Source organism: Phoxinus phoxinus (genome assembly GCF_949152265.1).
Source record: "Phoxinus phoxinus genome assembly, chromosome: 21".
Lineage (NCBI taxonomy): Eukaryota > Metazoa > Chordata > Actinopteri > Cypriniformes > Leuciscidae > Phoxinus > Phoxinus phoxinus.
The window spans coordinates 9824281-9841938 of NC_136896.1; the positions used below are offsets into that span (position 1 = coordinate 9824281).

Consider the following 17658-nt stretch of genomic DNA (forward strand, 5'->3'; position numbering starts at 1 on the left):
TGGCCACACCCTCTCCAATACTAAATGGGCGTTTACGGGATTTGATGGACGCGGGTACTGTCCAATAAACAAGGAGAGCTGCCCTAGCAACTCCACACAGGAACCAATCAAGGAAAATCTAAGGATGAACTTACATTTTTCTGTTTAGGGAGGCTGATAGAAGAGATGGATCGTGCCAGAGAGCTCAATGGACTAGGTTTGCTCGAAATACTTAAGATAAAAAACATTAGGAGTGATTAATTAAGATTAACATTTATTTTACAAGTATAAACATCTAATCTAAGAAGTGTCACTTGCCTTGTATTACTATACTGTAAACATATCAGGGTCTTTATTTACCTTACAAATGTGACGCAACAGCATCAGTGGATCCACAACCAGAATCTTTGAACAACAGGACAGCTTTAGTGATGTACTGGATATGACATTTCAAACATAGAAAATACTAACGTTAGTGAAGAATACGCAGATTTGTTTTTTAAAACGGCTATATTGTTCAGTTCTGGTGGCTTGAGAAATTGAACACAAGTCCATCAAGGGACAGTTTCATGATGCACCAGAATGGGTCATCGGGCTGATGTGAAGATGAACCACAGGAGCAGCCCAGCGAAAGCTTATGATTTCCTCCTGAAATTCCTGCTGGTTGGAGACAGTGATGTGGGGAAAGGGGAAATACTGGCCAGTCTGCAGGATGGATCCAGTGAATCACCCTATGGATACAATATGGGTAAGTTATGATCCTTGTATTGTACAAATGAGACTAAAGTTGGACAGTCTATGCTTTTTCAGGTGAATCTATTATCATGGTTTCATTGGATTGTAGGTTTAAAAAAAAGAAAGAAATGATCATGTATCATGATGTTCAGACTACTTGCAAAAATGTTACAAAAAAGCATGCCAAGCATCATGACAACATCAACACAGTTGTAATCTGTGTTTTGTCAAGATACATTTTGTCAATATAGACAATTTATATAATAAAAAAACGATTGTCCACTGAAGTACATAATATTTTAAATGTTTCATTTATTATTACTGTAAATATGCCACATATTTTAAACAAATAGGTCACATTGCTCATCTAGCCCCGGCTTGCCCAGCTCTTATTTGCAGCTCATTAGTTTGTAGTTATGAGTTTCTCCCTGTTTTGGAAAACTCTTCCCAGGGGACAAAATCAGTGAACTCCCCGTCCCTTTGGGCTTTCACAGCTAAATAACATATTTTCATGCATCTTGTCTAAAAGGCCGTCAACATTCTTTATGTAACAGAAGCAAGTGGCTGGTATCACATAACTAACAAATCACAACATCTTTACACGTATGTAATGACTTGTATATCACTTATTAACTAAGTACCAATCAACTCTCAGTGTGACTCCTTTAGGTCTGTTGATTCTTAGTAATTTCCATGTCTTCAGAATGCTATCACGGGGTTTATTGTTATTTCACCATGCATGCTTGAACAGGAGGAACAATATGCTTCATGCGCACAATTTTCATTGTCACAGCATTTGGTCAAAGTTCTAGGTCTGATGAACACTTTTGAGTCTCATTTTAACAGCTTAGATTACACTGGAGTGATTTAGCGAGTAAATTGAAAGTCAATCTCGGGATTGCCAGGTCTGCACAACTAAACCAGCCCAATTGCTGATATAGCAGAACCTGATTTCACCAAGTGCAACATGTTCTTGAATCAACATCTTTGTTGATCCTGTAACAACATCCCAATCAAGCAATCCGAATTGAGGGACAAGTTTACAGTTTATGTCAAGGTTAGGCTTACAACCAGGGTTAGGTGCTTCTACATCAGTGTTATTAACCTATCATTTCCCTCTGATTTTAGGGATACCATAGCCATAGCTTATGGTTAGGATAACATTTTCGGACAGGAACGTCTAACTCAGCAAAATCAGGATGTGCTGGGGTACCGGTTTCCTGGTATAAACCATGTTCCAGGGGTTAAAATCACGCTTATGGGGGGACTACAAAAACAACCCACAGCAACAGTGTAAAACTAGCCCAGTACAGCAGGAAAACTGTGGACTTGGCAACACTGGCCAACCTGTTCATTATAGGGTCAGAGGCTGACTGAGATCTGGGTGGCTTGCACAGTTGTGTACTCATTTATCCAAGCAGCTGAGGATGCAGTGCCAGCCACTTTTAGAAGAGGGGCAACAGGTTATAGAAGGAGCAAAAAAAAAAAAAAACTTTAGAACCAGAGCCCTTAAATAGTCTTTGAATTGCTGGACAGGACTACATATTCCTGATGTCGACATGAATTGCCATTCGCAACCCATTTTACCTCAGTAATGTGACTTTCCGAGCATGCAGGACTTTTGTGGATTGTGAAAAGCTAACTTTCTAAACCAAAATGAACATCTTAAGTGATGTCAACAAATAAGCATTTTGATTAATCATTAAAAAAATAAGGTGCATTGATTGCTAAGTCATAATAAGGTCAGGAATGTGCATGAAGAAACTAAATGGGGTCAAGGTTTCATGTTGACTTTAAACTCTTCTCTAGTTGCTCATTTCTAGCTCAACAGTGATGAAACTTTAATACCCCACCGCAGGCTTGTGAAAGTGACTTCATACTACACTCATTTACATACTCTCTAGAAAAAATATTAGCCCCGTTGGGCCAGTAAACAGCCCTGCCAAGATGCTAATACTTAGAAAACAGATTCCAAGACATTGGGTATGCAAGCAATTAATAGACTACTGCTGGAGCTTTTTGCTGTTTGCGTTGCTAACCAGATTCAGAACACTTTCTACATCCTATTCTGCCATATTCTATAACTTTTGTATTTATTTTGCATCATAACCTTGAGAGCAACTCACAAAATGCCTTATAAGTGCATACATGTACATGGTCGATAAACTGCATTATGATTCGACAGGGAAAGCTCTTGCCTAATACTCTTGCCAGCAGAAGTCTCTGTTGGAATTTCTGTTTATAGAGATTATTACTACTGGCCAAAGCTCTTACGTAACTGTGCTCTCTGACTGCTGAGCGAAATGCGGCTGAGGGGAATAAGGATGCAGCCAGGCTTCGCTGGCGAATGTGGCGATAAAGGAGTGGAACATTCTGATGTTTATCTAAACACTTGCATGAACTTCTCAAGCCATTTGTTTGTTTGAACGATGAAAAGGGAGCATTGGCTCTTGGTTTTAAAGAAACAATGACAGTTGAAGCTTTGCAGCTGTTCTTTACCAAGAGAGAAATCAGTTCTGTGCCACTGAAACATTTATCCCACCGTCTTATAAATAACGAACAGGCTGATGTCTTGCTCAGTGTGTTTTAGGTTATGTAATGTCTGTGGAGCTTAATCAGGGTAGACGGCATATCTAATTTTGCACAAATGAAAATGAGGCTGTGAGGGGTAGAAGAACAGTCTATTCTGTATGTTGTATTGTCTTAGATCACATCTAATTTTAAATTATCCTCATTCTCTAAATATGTTTTTAGTTTATGTTGCATTACCTTCTTGGATTTATACTGACACCTTGGAGCATCGCACAAAAGCGAATCTTGCAATTATGGGTGCCATATTGTTTATTGGCCAGCATTAGGTTTTTGTAATTTATTGGTATTGGTCAATATTTTGGTAATGAATGTTTATTTTTGCATGCTCATTTAAATTAGCTACCTTTGCCACCATCCAACACTCACTTACTTTTATATTTCAAACACTAATAGTTATAATCTTTATCAAATCTGAAAAGGTACATTGGTTTTTTTATACTGTATATATTATACTGCTGTGATGCCTAAATTCATTCATTCATTCATGCCTAAATGTAAGTTTTTAGTATTTTATTTTTAATTGATAAAAATAGTACATAATTTTAAATAACAACTAGTGCCATCAAACTGATTAATCGTGATTAATCACATCTAACATAAAAGTTTGTGTTTTATATAGGCTACAGTATAGGTGTGTGTGTACATATATATATATATATATATAGCCTAAATGTAATAGTATAAATACACACATATTATGTAAACAGACTTATGTTAGATGCGATTAATCGCGATTAATCGATTTGACAGCACTTAGGCCTATATGATTATGATATTCATATGACTCAAGTGTTTATCTCATTTATCTCAATTTATCTCATCTCATTTATCTCAAATGTACAGTTCTTTTACTGAGTGCACCTTTAAATATGGCGTCTACCCTGACTAAGGTCTATAGAAGTTTAATTATGCTGTTTTAAATTCTGACTGATCTGTTTGATGTTATTTTCAGGTCAACCACATCTCCACAGGCCACAAAGCAGCTTGCAGTATATTTGGTTTGTGTATAATTTCATGACTTTAAATTTCATGGGGATGGATCAGTAAGTGTTAGCATAACTGTTTCTCCCTAAGCTCTAGATTTTGAACACCATTATCCACGGAGGCTTCATCCTCATCCACTGACTCCCGTTGATCCGGCGTATGTGTCATCCCGTCAGAAAAGGTCTACGGCTCGCTGCTGGTTGTTGTGAGGGAGGTGAGGAGAGGTGCAGAGCAGGGTAATTGCGCGGGGAGACAGAAAGAGTTAGTGTGAAAAAAATCTGTCAGGATGAATCAGAGCTTGCCCACACAAACAGGAAGACTGCATCCTACAGGCAGACATTTTTATAAAGAAAAAAAAAACAAATAGTACAAGCTGGTGTTATACAATATTTGTCTGACTGCATCACGTTGAATTAAATAATTCACAATAAGCCTTTTATCAAAAGCTTGATAAAAGATTTATTTAGTGGTGGAAAATATGATGTAAGCACTGATCATGTTTATTTTATGATATTTTTGTACTTAAGTATTAAGAATTATCTACTTATCTTAAGAATTTATTGCTCAATTTTTAAAGATATAAATGCTTTCATTCAGTAAGGACACATTCAATTGATCAAAAGTTCTGTGAAGACTTACATTTTAACATAAACGCATTGTATTTTAAAATAAATGCCGTTATTTTTAACTTTCTATTCTATTCAACATTGATAATAATAATAAATGTTTCTTGTGCACCAAATCAGCAGATAAGATTAATTTCTGAAGGATCATGTGACACTGAAGACTGGAGTAATTATTATTAGAAATTCAGCTTTGCCATCACAGGAATAAATTACATTAAAAAAAATATTAAAATCAATTATTTCAAATTGTGATAATATTTCACAATATTATTTTTACTGTATTTTTCATCACATAAATGCAGCCTTCGTTTAGCACGTCTTTTAAAAATATTTTTAAAATCTCACCAACCCCATATTTTAAATGATATAGTGAATGTTTCTCTGACATAATCAAAACCTAGTTGACAGATATTATTGAAGCATATTAATAATAGCCTGTTGTATCACAAATAAATAAATCTTTGCATTTATTAAGTATTTTAGATGTAGTCCATGTGACTCCACACAGAACTAATGCATACTTTTTCATGAAGGACTTGATACCTTATACTTTATTTTTAATGTACAGAACATGAGGGTTACACCTCACCATTTTGATATGCTGCAATTCCCTAAGAGTGACCTCACAGTTCACAGGGTGACTTGGGATTGTGTTTGGTTCACTTGATACCATTCTTTAGTGACAGCCATGGTGTTTTTACATCCTCTTTCTGTCACCTTAATGGAATCTCCCAGTTGTTCCATGTATATTTTTACAGTGTTGGATTTCTTTCTCATCGCAGTGGAATGTGTGATAAGCTCTGAAATTCCCTATAGGAGAAAGAGCGTTCAGAATGCCAGTGTGTGTGTGTGTGTGTGTGTGTGTGTGTGTGTGTACAGTATGTGTGTGGAACCTGGAACCCCCATGGAGGTGACACTAAAGCTTTCCAATCTCAGCCCAGACATACTCAAGTGTTATGTTCATAACAACAGACATCACTTAATCATAGTTCTGTCATCCAAATTCATGATCAAAAGAGGGACATTGTAACTGAAATATTGGTGAAGACTAAAAATGCAATCTTTATTTGAACATAATATTCAAACTCTCACTGGACCACTCTACAGCTGTTCTCACCACTTGCTTTCCCCATTTGCAGTTATTAGATTATTAGTAGTGTTTGCTAGGGCATTATTATCATTCATACTTTTGTTCATACTAGGAATTTGAACAAATCCCTACTTTGTTTTATAACCCGTCCTGCACTGTTTATGTTATCAACCTGAATGATACCTCAAATTGTTTTACTTTACTACGCATTCAGGCTTATAAAGTTTGGCAGGGACAATATGTAAGGACCAGAATATCAATTAGACGGGATCTTAATGAGATCTTTTAACTTGGACAACTAAACTGCCCAGAACCCTTTAACTACCACTAAAAAACAATCATAAGAAATGAGTTGTTGTTTAGCAACACCCTGGCAATCAGCCAATGAATTAGCATCATGACAGTACGTACTACACTTGTTTTGATAGTGAATTGTCCATCGAATATGCACTTCAGAATCTTGGCAGAAGTATAGTTATCTGTACTTTAGGGGTGTGCGATATCACGATTTTTGATCGTGGACAATTAAAATGTCTCCACGATCTGCTTTTGAAGAAATATCGTAGTATCGTGATACAGTCAGTGCATTCAATCAGTTGCAGTCCTGGCGTTCAAGTCAATCTTATTGGGTTAATACTGTCAAATACACAATTTCTTTTACTTAAACACAGTTGGTTATGTGTCTAAAGTGAAAGCAAATATTTTGAGAGAAAATCGGGTGCGTGTCATATGCATGTATAGATGTGTTCCAGTCTTAAAGCGACAGTAGCCTAATAGTAAACATGCTTGGGATTGTCCGGGATAGTTCCCCCAAAAATGAAAATGATGTCCTTATTTACTCACTCTAATGTTGTTCCAAACCTGTATTCATTTCTTTCTTATGCTGAACACAAAATAAGATATTTTGAAGAATGTGGCTAACCAAACTGCTGGTCCCCATTTACTTCCATAGTAGGAAAACTTGTTTTACATCATCAATCAATGACACATTCGTTCACAGCTGCGTTACACGTGGGATTGAAATGGTGGCTACCAAGAAATCTCTAAGGTTAATTTTGGTCACGGCTTGTCTTGAAAACAAAAGACAATTTGACGGTCGTCGTAGGAGAAGTCACACTGCAGGACTGTGCATGCCTGGTTCAGATTACACAGGATTTTTTTCACCTAGTCCTAAAACATAACTGATTAAAACAACTTGAGAGAGTTAATGATGACAATTTTCATTTTTGGGGGAACTATCCCTTTAATGTTAATAAAACAACAACAAAAAAATAGAAAATCACTTACCGCTCTGAGAACTTTAATAGTAGCTTTATCAATGTATAATATAGTGAAGTCTAGTGTTTTACTTATATATTTGTTCATTTAATTTCTTTCTTGAATGCCTCCCACTGGGAATGTTAAATACACCCACTGTAGCTGAAAAAATAACACCTTTTTATGCAACATATTTTTGCCATATCGCCCACCATATTCTTATTGGTTGATCGTCTTGATAGTTCACATGTTCTGTCGATGTAGCATACTTTGTCAGAATAGCATACCGGAAGTTGAGTTTTATAGCGGGTTCTGTCAATTTAGCCTACTTTATCAAAAAAGCATACCAGTGTTTGTGAAGGGTATGCTGTTTTGATAGCCCCTGGTTTAATAAAAATACAGTTTATAAAGGGGTATGCTGTTTTAAAGCCCCTGGTTTAATACAAATAGAGTTTCTACAGGGGTATGCTGTTTTGATACCCCTGTAGAAACTGTATTTGTATTAAACAAGGGGCTATCAACATAGCATACCCCTTTATTAACTGTATTTTTATTAAACCAGGGGCTATCAAAACAGCATACCCTTCAATTAGGTAATGTGTATATATTATGCGATATAATACACAAACACTTACCGCTTGTAATCTTAGGTATGCTGAAATTATGGTTTAAATGTAACGCATGCGCAATTCCACAAATTTTACTGCTGCGCATGCGCATTAACCGAAGGTATCCCATTCTGATGGGTATGATGTTCCGTCAGAACACCCTGTGTTCGTGTCTGCGCCAGTGCCAGTGGCCATGTCCGTGTTGGTGCCTGTGTCCATGTACGTGCCGGTGTCCACGCCAGTGGCTATGTCCGTGCCTGTGCCCGTGCTGTTATCCATGTGTCCGTGCCGGTGTGCCCGTGTCCGTGCCGGTGTGCCCGTGCCGGTGGCTATATCCGTGCCCATGCCGGTGCCGCAGTATGTGAATTAGTTTTGAAAAGAACATATATTGTAACAAGCAATGCAGTCTTGTTTGAGTTTTTTTATGCTTGATTGCAGTGGATGAATGTAAATATATATGTGTAGGGTTTGTTTATGTGTACTTGCTGGTTGATTTGATAAATGTATGATTGTGTGAATTGTATCAAGGCATCTGTGTGTGGAGTGTGCATGCTTCTGTGTATTCACTTCACTCATTCCACATGTTTTTGTCTCTCACTAAAACCAATGAAAAAGTGACAGTTTATATAGTCACTTTGAGGACAAACAAAATCATATTGATAATATTAATAATGAATAAACATTCATGTTCATAAAACATTAACAATAGAATTTGTAACTCTGTATTTTAGCTTTGAAATGCTTGCAAAAATGTCACAACCTGGTACACAAGTAAGTTATGAGGTTCCTGCTGATACCTTTAAGACCTGGGAACAGTTGCATACATATAGGCATCATCTTAAGACTGTGTCTTATGAATTAGTATGACCAACTAGCATTTAGTTAGGGGTAATCAGTCCCACTTTTCGGTATCAAATTAGATCAATCTGGGGTTTTATGTAAAGTTATGAACAGTCTTAAATAAAGGAATTTGATAGTAACAAGTTCTACAACTTCCTGTGTTTAATTAACTTTATCACTTGATACTCTTAAGATTATAATAGATGTAACTAAGTTGATGATGTTACCATAAACATAAATCAGCATATAAAACGTAATGGAAATGGAATGGGCATGGACATTTTTGTCATTTTGCATCTAACCCGGCACCCAGTTTGCACTTGTCTAAATGTATTGCTTACATTTATAAAACAATCCTACAATTGCAGGAATAAGTCTTTATAATGAAAATAAAGGTCCATGTTTAATAAAACATTTTCATAAAATTAAATGAAAATGTTTAATGAAATAAGAAAATATTTAAGAGACTGTTGTTTAAATTAGTTTTATACATATGTTCTCATATCCATACATTTTGTTCTAATGTCACAAGTAATAATCTCAAGGTTTGCTGGGTTTTAAACTATTCTTTGGTTCTGGGTTTGGTGAAGTGTAATTAAAAACAAACATTGTTACTTGTGTACCTTCTCACCGGTGCTTCCTGATGGTTTAGAGGACAATCACTCCGGGTCGCCCCCTGTCATTTCAAAGAATAGTACAACAGTGAGCGCGTCAAGTATAAACGCCTCGTCTGTTTGGAGAGGAGCGAGTGCAGTCAGCGGAGGCTCGCAGTACGGAGCCAGGCGAAAGTATATAAACAAGGCTTTACTTCTCCTCCTGTCTAATCAGTTAGCCATCATGCCTGTCTTTTGTGATGCCTGAAGCTCAATCAAATTAAGTTAGGGGTCATATCTTCATTGTGATTGGTTGATCAGGGCCCAGTCAGTGAGCAGAAATTACTTTTATTATATAAATAGATTGGTTTAAACCAAATACCACGTGGTGTCCATTCCAATGGATTCAGTGTTTGAAGGGGTTAATGTGCTTTGCTTTGTTTGTGTAGGAAACTTTTTCGAAGACTCACTTTTGCGATTACATTTGGCAAAGTGTAGCTAGTGCTGCATAAATTACACACTTCACCTTTAAGTAATTTTGTTGTTTCTTTTTCACTTGTAGGCATTGACTACAAGACAACTACCATACTCCTCGATGGACGCAGAGTCAAGCTCCAGCTTTGGTGAGTAGCTTTACATCACAGTTACTTTTTTCTGGTAAACCGGAAACCCATGACTGCAGCACATCCTTGAAATACACATTAAACTTTTAAATTTCAGCTTGATTTCTTCCCGTTATCTTCTTGAACTCAAACCGAGCATGAAGAGAGATTAAAGTTTCCATCACGCCTGTGTACTCTCAATGAGGTCCTTTAGGTTTCCAAAATATGAAGTGAACATGCCAAACGTCTGGCTATGTTAATTACAGCGCTCCTCAATAAACTTCCAGTGAATAATTCAACCAAGTCAATCCCACTAGCCATGCCTAGAAGTTGTTTATAAATTCTGGCACATTTTAAGTGAACTGAGCTTTTTGCAAGAATCTGGAATCAATTATTGATAATCTGGCCTTGACAGACGAAGCATTTTAGAGCGAAGTGTTTGTGATACTCCAGTCCTGCCCACTGGAACATGACTGGCACATCTTGGTGCTGCGCTCAGCCCTGGATGGTGAATGATTCATTTCACTGCTCCTACTCAAAGTCTGCTGCCCTGGCACCAACCACAGAAAGCTCCTCGTGTCACCAGGCAGAGGGAAAGACAATAGCTACAGACGTATTGAAGAACAGAAGTAAGATGAATGTGTTCTTTGTGATGCGGACCCTCTGTGTTGTGTTGTTTTTGCAGGGACACCTCAGGACAAGGCAGATTCTGCACCATATTCCGCTCATATTCCAGAGGAGCACAGGTATAACAGCGACATTTAAAAAAAAAAAAAAACACTTATTAAAAAATACAAAATTAACAATTATTTACAATATTTAATTTTTTAAATAAATTATTCATAATTATTTATTTTAAAATGTAAATAATAATAATAAAAAATATTTAAAAATATTCTATTAATAATTATTATTTTTTAAATGTAAAATAGTGGGAAATACAGGTGAAACTCAAAAAATTTGCATTTATTTCAGTAATTCAACTTAAAAGGTGAAACTAATGTATTATATAGACTCATTACATGCAAAGTGAGAGATTTCAAGCCTTTATTTGTTATAATTTTGATGATTATGGCTTACAGCTATGAAAACCTTTTCACAATATTCTAATTTTGCATTTGGGGTTTTCGTAAGCTGTAAGCCATAATCATCAAAATTATAATAAATAAAGGCTTGAAATATCTCACTTTGCGTGTAATGAGTCTATTGAATATATTAGTTTCACCTTTTAAGTTGAATAACTGAAATAAATGAACTTTTGCACGATATAAAATGTTTTCGAGTTTCATCAGTCACCATTTTTTGAGTTTGAGTATCTGTTTTAAATGTACACTTTATTTTATTAATAATTATTCATTTAATTATTCATTTTTAATTATTTAAAATAAGTTCACAATTATATAGACTTTAGGAAATGGGGTGTTGAATATCTCTGAAATCCCAGTGTTCCCAGACAGTTGTTAAACACCACACCCAAAGATCAGCAGTTCCTGTTGAAAGTGTGGTATGCTATAAATCGGAGTGGTATTGTTGACATGACATTTCCTTGTTCTGGCAAACACAGATATCCTAATAACAGCAACTTTTGGAGCAATGCCACAATCTTTATTGACATTACATCATAAACTTTGCCAACAATTTTAGTCACATACGGACAGGAAGAGCTAAATAAACTTATCACTGCATCTAAACCAACAACATGTTTATTAGATCCAATACCCACTAAACTACTGAAAGAAGTGTTACCTGTAGTGGAAGAGCCTCTTCTCAATATTATTAACTCGTCTTTATCTTTAGGACATGTTCCAAAAACATTCAAGCTAGCAGTTATAAAACCTCTTATTAAGAAACCACAATTAGATCCAAATAACCTAGCAAATTACAGACCCATTTCAAATCTTCCATTTATGTCTAAAATACTTGAAAAAGTTGTGTCCGCTCAATTGGGCTCTTTCTTGCAAGAAAACGATATCTATGAAAAGTTTCAGTCTGGATTCAGGCCACATCATAGCACAGAAACTGCGCTGGTTAAAATTACAAATGATTTACTTTTAGCTTCTGACCAAGGCTGTATCTCAATACTAGTTTTACTCGATCTTAGCGCTGCGTTTGACACTATAGATCATAAAATACTCTTAGATCGACTTCAAAATTACACTGGTGTTCAGGGACAGGCATTAAGCTGGTTTAGATCGTACCTGTCAGACCGTTACCATTTTGTCCATTTAAATGGGGAAAAATCAAAGATAACGTCAGTAAATTATGGAGTGCCGCAAGGATCTGTATTAGGCCCCCTGCTATTCTCAATTTATATGCTGCCACTTGGTAATATTATAAGAAAACATGGAATAAGTTTCCACTGTTATGCTGATGACACTCAATTATATATTTCATCTAGACCAGATGATAACACTAAATTATCTAAAATGACAGAGTGTGTTAAAGATATAAAATATTGGATGACGTGTAATTTTCTTCTATTAAATTCAGATAAAACGGAGGTATTACTGATTGGTCCAAAAAACTGCCCACAAAACCTCTTACAATACAACCTTAATCTAGATGGACGTCCTGTTACTTTATCCGCTACAGTAAAAGACCTGGGTGTTATACTAGACCGCAACTTGTCTTTTGAAAATCATATTTCAAATGTCACAAGAACAGCCTTTTTCCACCTTAGAAACATTGCTAAGCTACGTAACATGCTATCAGTTTCTGATGCAGAAAAGTTAGTTCATGCATTCATGACCTCGAGACTAGATTACTGTAATGCTCTATTAGCTGGTTGTCCTGCATCCTCAATAAACAAGCTACAGTTAGTCCAAAATGCAGCCGCTAGAGTTCTTACTAGGTCAAGAAAATATGATCATATAACACCAATTTTATCATCTCTACACTGGTTACCTATTAAGTTCCGTATCAATTACAAAGTATTGTTACTGACCTATAAAGCCCTAAATGGTTTAGCTCCTGTGTATTTAAGAGATCTTCTATCGCCATATAATCCATCGCGCTCTTTAAGATCACTAAATTCGAGGCTTCTGGTCGTACCTAGGATATCTAAGTCCACTAAAGGAGGGAGGGCGTTTTCACATCTAGCTCCTAAACTCTGGAATAGCCTTCCTGATATTGTCCGAGGCTCAGACTCGCTCTACCAGTTTAAAACTAGATTAAAGACGCATCTCTTTAGCCAAGCATTCACATGATGCATCTCATACCTTTTATACTACAGTTAAATCAGATCAAATGCATTCATATTATGAACAGCAGCTACGCTAATTATTTCCCATCTGCCTTTTTTTGTTGTTATCTCGGGACGCCTGTCCCGAGATAACTCAAATAGAGTTCGTCAGCTCCAGTTAGTATCCAGCCTCTCATGGAGACTTCAGATGCCCCAACGCCTGTGATGAGATGACTCGACGCCTGTGAAGAGACGACCCAACGCCGGCGATATGTTATGCCCTAAATTTCATGATTAACTAACTGTATTTTTGTATGTATATTTTTGAAATGCTTTTTCTGTAAAGCTGCTTTGAAACAATGTGTATTGTGAAAAGCGCTATACAAATAAACTTGAATTGAATTGAATTGAACATACAATATGAGATGATAAATAGTACTACTACTTCCAGTACCACATTGACTTTGAAAAACATTTCCTTATCATCTGAGATGAGGATGAATGTGTTATTTTATTCAAACTAAAAAGCTTAGCAAAAAAATAAATAAATAAAAATCTTACATTTTGAATTGAAAATGCATTTAAGTTTAATAAACTGTATGTTATCTATAACTAACACAATTTGTTTCTCACAGGGTGTTATCCTTGTATATGACATCACAAACCGGTGGTCTTTTGATGGCATCGACAGATGGATTAAAGAGATTGATGAGGTAAAATCAGATCCGAAAACTACTTTAGTATTTAGAGTAATAAGCATGTTAAACCTGATGTGCAATATGGGAATAAACAGACATGAGGTCATACTAGTGGATTTGGAATAACACTGAAGATCTGAATAAAACATAAGCTAATCATCTTGAGAAGGTGCTAAGATAGATGTGTATCTCCATAAATCAGGAAATGTGCTGTTTTATGCAACTCGGTTATGATTATAATTGTTGCAATTATAAATGATAATAACAGAGGCTTTGTAACTAATCTGTGTCGATAGCAGGGGGCTGATGATGCGCACTGCGTACACTGGCTGTGCGAGTTGTTTTAAAATTGCTTTGTTAATAAAGCGATTGTCTTGACATAAAACTAAAACACCAGTAATGTCCTGACGAGATCGTTTATAACCATTGATGTACTGTTTTATGTTTACCCAGCATGCACCAGGTGTTCCCAAGATCCTGGTGGGAAACAGGCTTCACCTGGCCTATAAGCGGCAGGTGACGACTGAGCACGCCCAGGCCTTTGCGGAGCGACTAGGCGTCACATTCTTCGAAGTCAGCCCTCTCTGTAACTTTAACATTACTGAGTCCTTCACTGAGCTGGCCAGAATTGTGCTGATGAGGCATGGTATGGAGCGACTTTGGAGACCCAATAAAGGTAACAAGCCTCTATTGTCACGATTTATACAAACAAAATAGATCATGTGTTTATTAAAGGGCTTTCATTTACATTCAGACATACAGTATATGATATGGTCATTATTCAGCTGTGTCTCAGGAATTCACTTTTGTCACTATATGACATTTTTCTTATGTGAATTTCTCAAGTCCTGGTGTATACTAAAAAGGAAATCTCAGGATATATATATATATATATATATATATATATATATATATATATATATATATATATATATATATATATATAAGACTTCAGATGCAAAAGCCTCTAAGTGCCATCTGGAATTTTCTTCTAGAATGATCAAGCTTGTATGTTTATGTCCAGTTATTTCACTTTAATGGCAATGAAAATTATCTATTTATTGTCATTAAAGTGAAATTACTCAACCTAAATTGAACCTACTGATAAAAATGCTAATTCTAGAAGAACATTTCAGATGGCATTTAGTGGCTGAAGTCAGTGAGTTTACAACAGAGTATTATTTTCCTTTACAAGAAAGACATTATTCTTTTTTTATGTCCTCTGTAGGAGGCATCAGGACTTTTTATATTTTGGGGAGTCTCTACAGGTGTATGTTAAAAAGACAATATTTCTATGAAATACAGTATATTTCTATGCAACTGTTAGCGTTCTCAATATTGTCAGTATTGTGGTACACATACCATTTGCACATATTGTGTAATAAACCAGGAAGTAAAAATAATTTAAACAAATCATTCACTATTATAGTATCATACTTAACATAGTTGAGAAACTAAGTGAAATGATTTATTCATATATGTTTAGTGGAAGTTTAGTACAGAAATACAACATGTATCTTTAAAAATTGTTTCAATTAAATACTATGTGTTAAAGAAGAAATCTGATGATTTGTGAATGAAAAACAATTTTATGCCTGCTGGTTTTTTGCCTTAGGAGTTCTGATGTCTGATACAGGAAATATAATATTATATATTATATTATATTACAGTATAAAAATGTAATTAAAATGTTATATTTCTATTGCCAAAAAAAGTCAAAATATATTTGTAATAATTATTGTAGTAAAAATGTCACTTAGATAAATGTCAGTTACATTTACAATTACATAAACGTAAGTAATTAATTCATATACAATAGACAAAAGACAGATAAATCTCTACAATAGTCAATGGTACAATACCATCGTTGTTGTTTCACTGCACTTCCATCAACATCTCCCTATGACTCATTAGGTTGGAAATGTTCTCTCAGGGAATTAAACAAGCTTCACCATAAATGCTTTTGACATGAGATGATGCATTAAGGAACGCTGTCAGACCTTTTAGTACTGCCTTTTCTGAGAATGACCACATAAACAACAGCCATACATGTTTGTTTGTTTTTTTCTCAAACCAATGCTGCAATTATGTATAGGCCAAATGAACGCTTAAGAAACCTGAAGTATGTAAAGCTTTGAGACTTTATACTGCTCTCAGCGGAGACACCCAGTGTTCAAATATCAATGTAATGTTATGCCGCCCCCACAGCACATTTCTCTTAATAATCATAGCTTTGCTTTATGCTAAAAAAAAGCGTGTAGGAACAAAATCAAGCAATATGAAAACAAATACTGAATAAAAGCTTCGTGTTTATTTTGACTGGAGATTATTTAAAGGCCAAGGAATATGATAAAACAGCTTCTTGTTTCCATTGCATGCCATGACTTCATCCTTGACAAACAAACTGATTTTAATCATATGATGATAGATAGCTTGCTAATCTACATATGAATTTTGAATTTGAGCAGTATTTTATTAGAAAAAATCAAACATTTATCCTTCAGCCTTGCATTTTTCCATGCCTGTGTAAACTGAGGATGTTGTTATGGTCCTTTGCTTTAACCAAAACCTTTTTTTTTTTTTTTTTCAGTTTTGAGTCTGCAGGACCTGTGCTGTCGTTCTATCGTTTCCTGCACTCCAGTGCACCTTGTGGACAAACTTCCACTTCCTGTTGCCTTAAAGAGCCATCTGAAGTCCTTCTCTATGGCCAACGGCCTCAACGCCAGGATGATGCATGGACGCTCTTACTCGGTCATAGCCAGCAGCGCTAAAAAAAGGAACGGAACCAAAAAATCCAAAATCATCTATCCGCCACTGAGCCCATCCCAGAACTGCGCACGGACGAGCTGCAAGATTTCATAGATCAATGCAGTTGCTGTACTTACAATACACACACACACAATGCAATTTAAACAAGGAGCTAGTGTTCAAAGCCACCACAGTCTTACAATAAATAAGAACGAGATAGAGAACTGTGGCTCGTGAAGTCTTTGATTTATTAGGTGTTTGACCAAACTTGTTCACAATTTTGGTTTGTTAGAAACACATCCTCCTGGCTTTATCTAATTGGGATTGCCGGAGAGAAGTGCAAGAGAAGATCTGTTTCTAAGTGTTGCCAAGCCTTTATAATGCTCTGCATTGTTTAAATAAATGTACAAGTTCTTCTGTCTTGTAAATGTATTGATGGTACTGCATTTTCCTGTGGAGGACTCTTTTTGCTACTGAACTTGGACCAAGCCAGCAGGAGAAACAGACAGCTTTCTTGTTTTTGATCACTTTCAAAATGGACTTTACTGATAAGTAATACCAGCTTAATTTTTCTTTAATACTTTTATTCAGACACTTTTCAGGGGCTAAGAGAGAAAAGTCACGGTTGAGACACAGCTCTTTGTATTGTGTATATAATTTGTTTAGTTTGATACTACATTGTTAGAATTCTTAATTATTGTGATACACTTGATCTGTTACCAATATTGTTATTAAACAATACGTTTATATGGGAAACACACCAAAGACGTGGGAGATTAATGTGGCTTCATTTGTCACGTTGAAAACAATGCTAATATTTCAGATTTAAACTGCAAGCAAACAGAAATTTATAACATGCTGTCACATCGGGTTTTAAATAAAGATCAGTGATAAAATCCAGAGGTCATGTAGTCTTTTATCAACCATATGTCCACTAGAGGGCAATGTTTGTTTTCTTTTAGGTGGTCTTGTCTCCAACTGGGTTTGCTAGTAGGCCTACTTGTTGTGGACGAAAGTGGAGGGATTGGTGAAAAGAAAATTTATGATTTTTCCAAAATAAACGAAGCTTTTAATTACGGAGGTTGAAGTTGAAAAAAAAAATTATGTTTGTGACATACATCAGCA

The 17658-nt window shown here is 35.8% G+C and overlaps 1 protein-coding gene across 4 annotated transcripts; it reads left to right on the forward strand.

Annotated features, from left to right (window-relative positions):
• The first annotated feature begins 94 nt into the window (after positions 1-94).
• Positions 95-17432, forward strand: rab40b (RAB40B, member RAS oncogene family). Of its 4 annotated transcripts, XM_079594586.1 has the most exons (8): positions 95-727; positions 4259-4304; positions 4381-4504; positions 9867-9927; positions 10592-10652; positions 13723-13800; positions 14239-14461; positions 16376-17432. In XM_079594586.1, exons 3-8 carry the CDS (start codon positions 4450-4452, stop codon positions 16645-16647), a joined length of 750 nt encoding a protein of 249 aa, XP_079450712.1. In that variant the 5' UTR covers positions 95-727; positions 4259-4304; positions 4381-4449; the 3' UTR covers positions 16648-17432. The 4 variants fall into 4 exon arrangements, with proteins under 4 accessions (XP_079450712.1, XP_079450710.1, XP_079450711.1 ...); XM_079594585.1 differs by lacking the exon at positions 4381-4504 and having other exon boundaries at positions 156-727; XM_079594584.1 differs by lacking the exons at positions 4259-4304; positions 4381-4504.
• Positions 17433-17658: the final 226 nt, after the last annotated feature.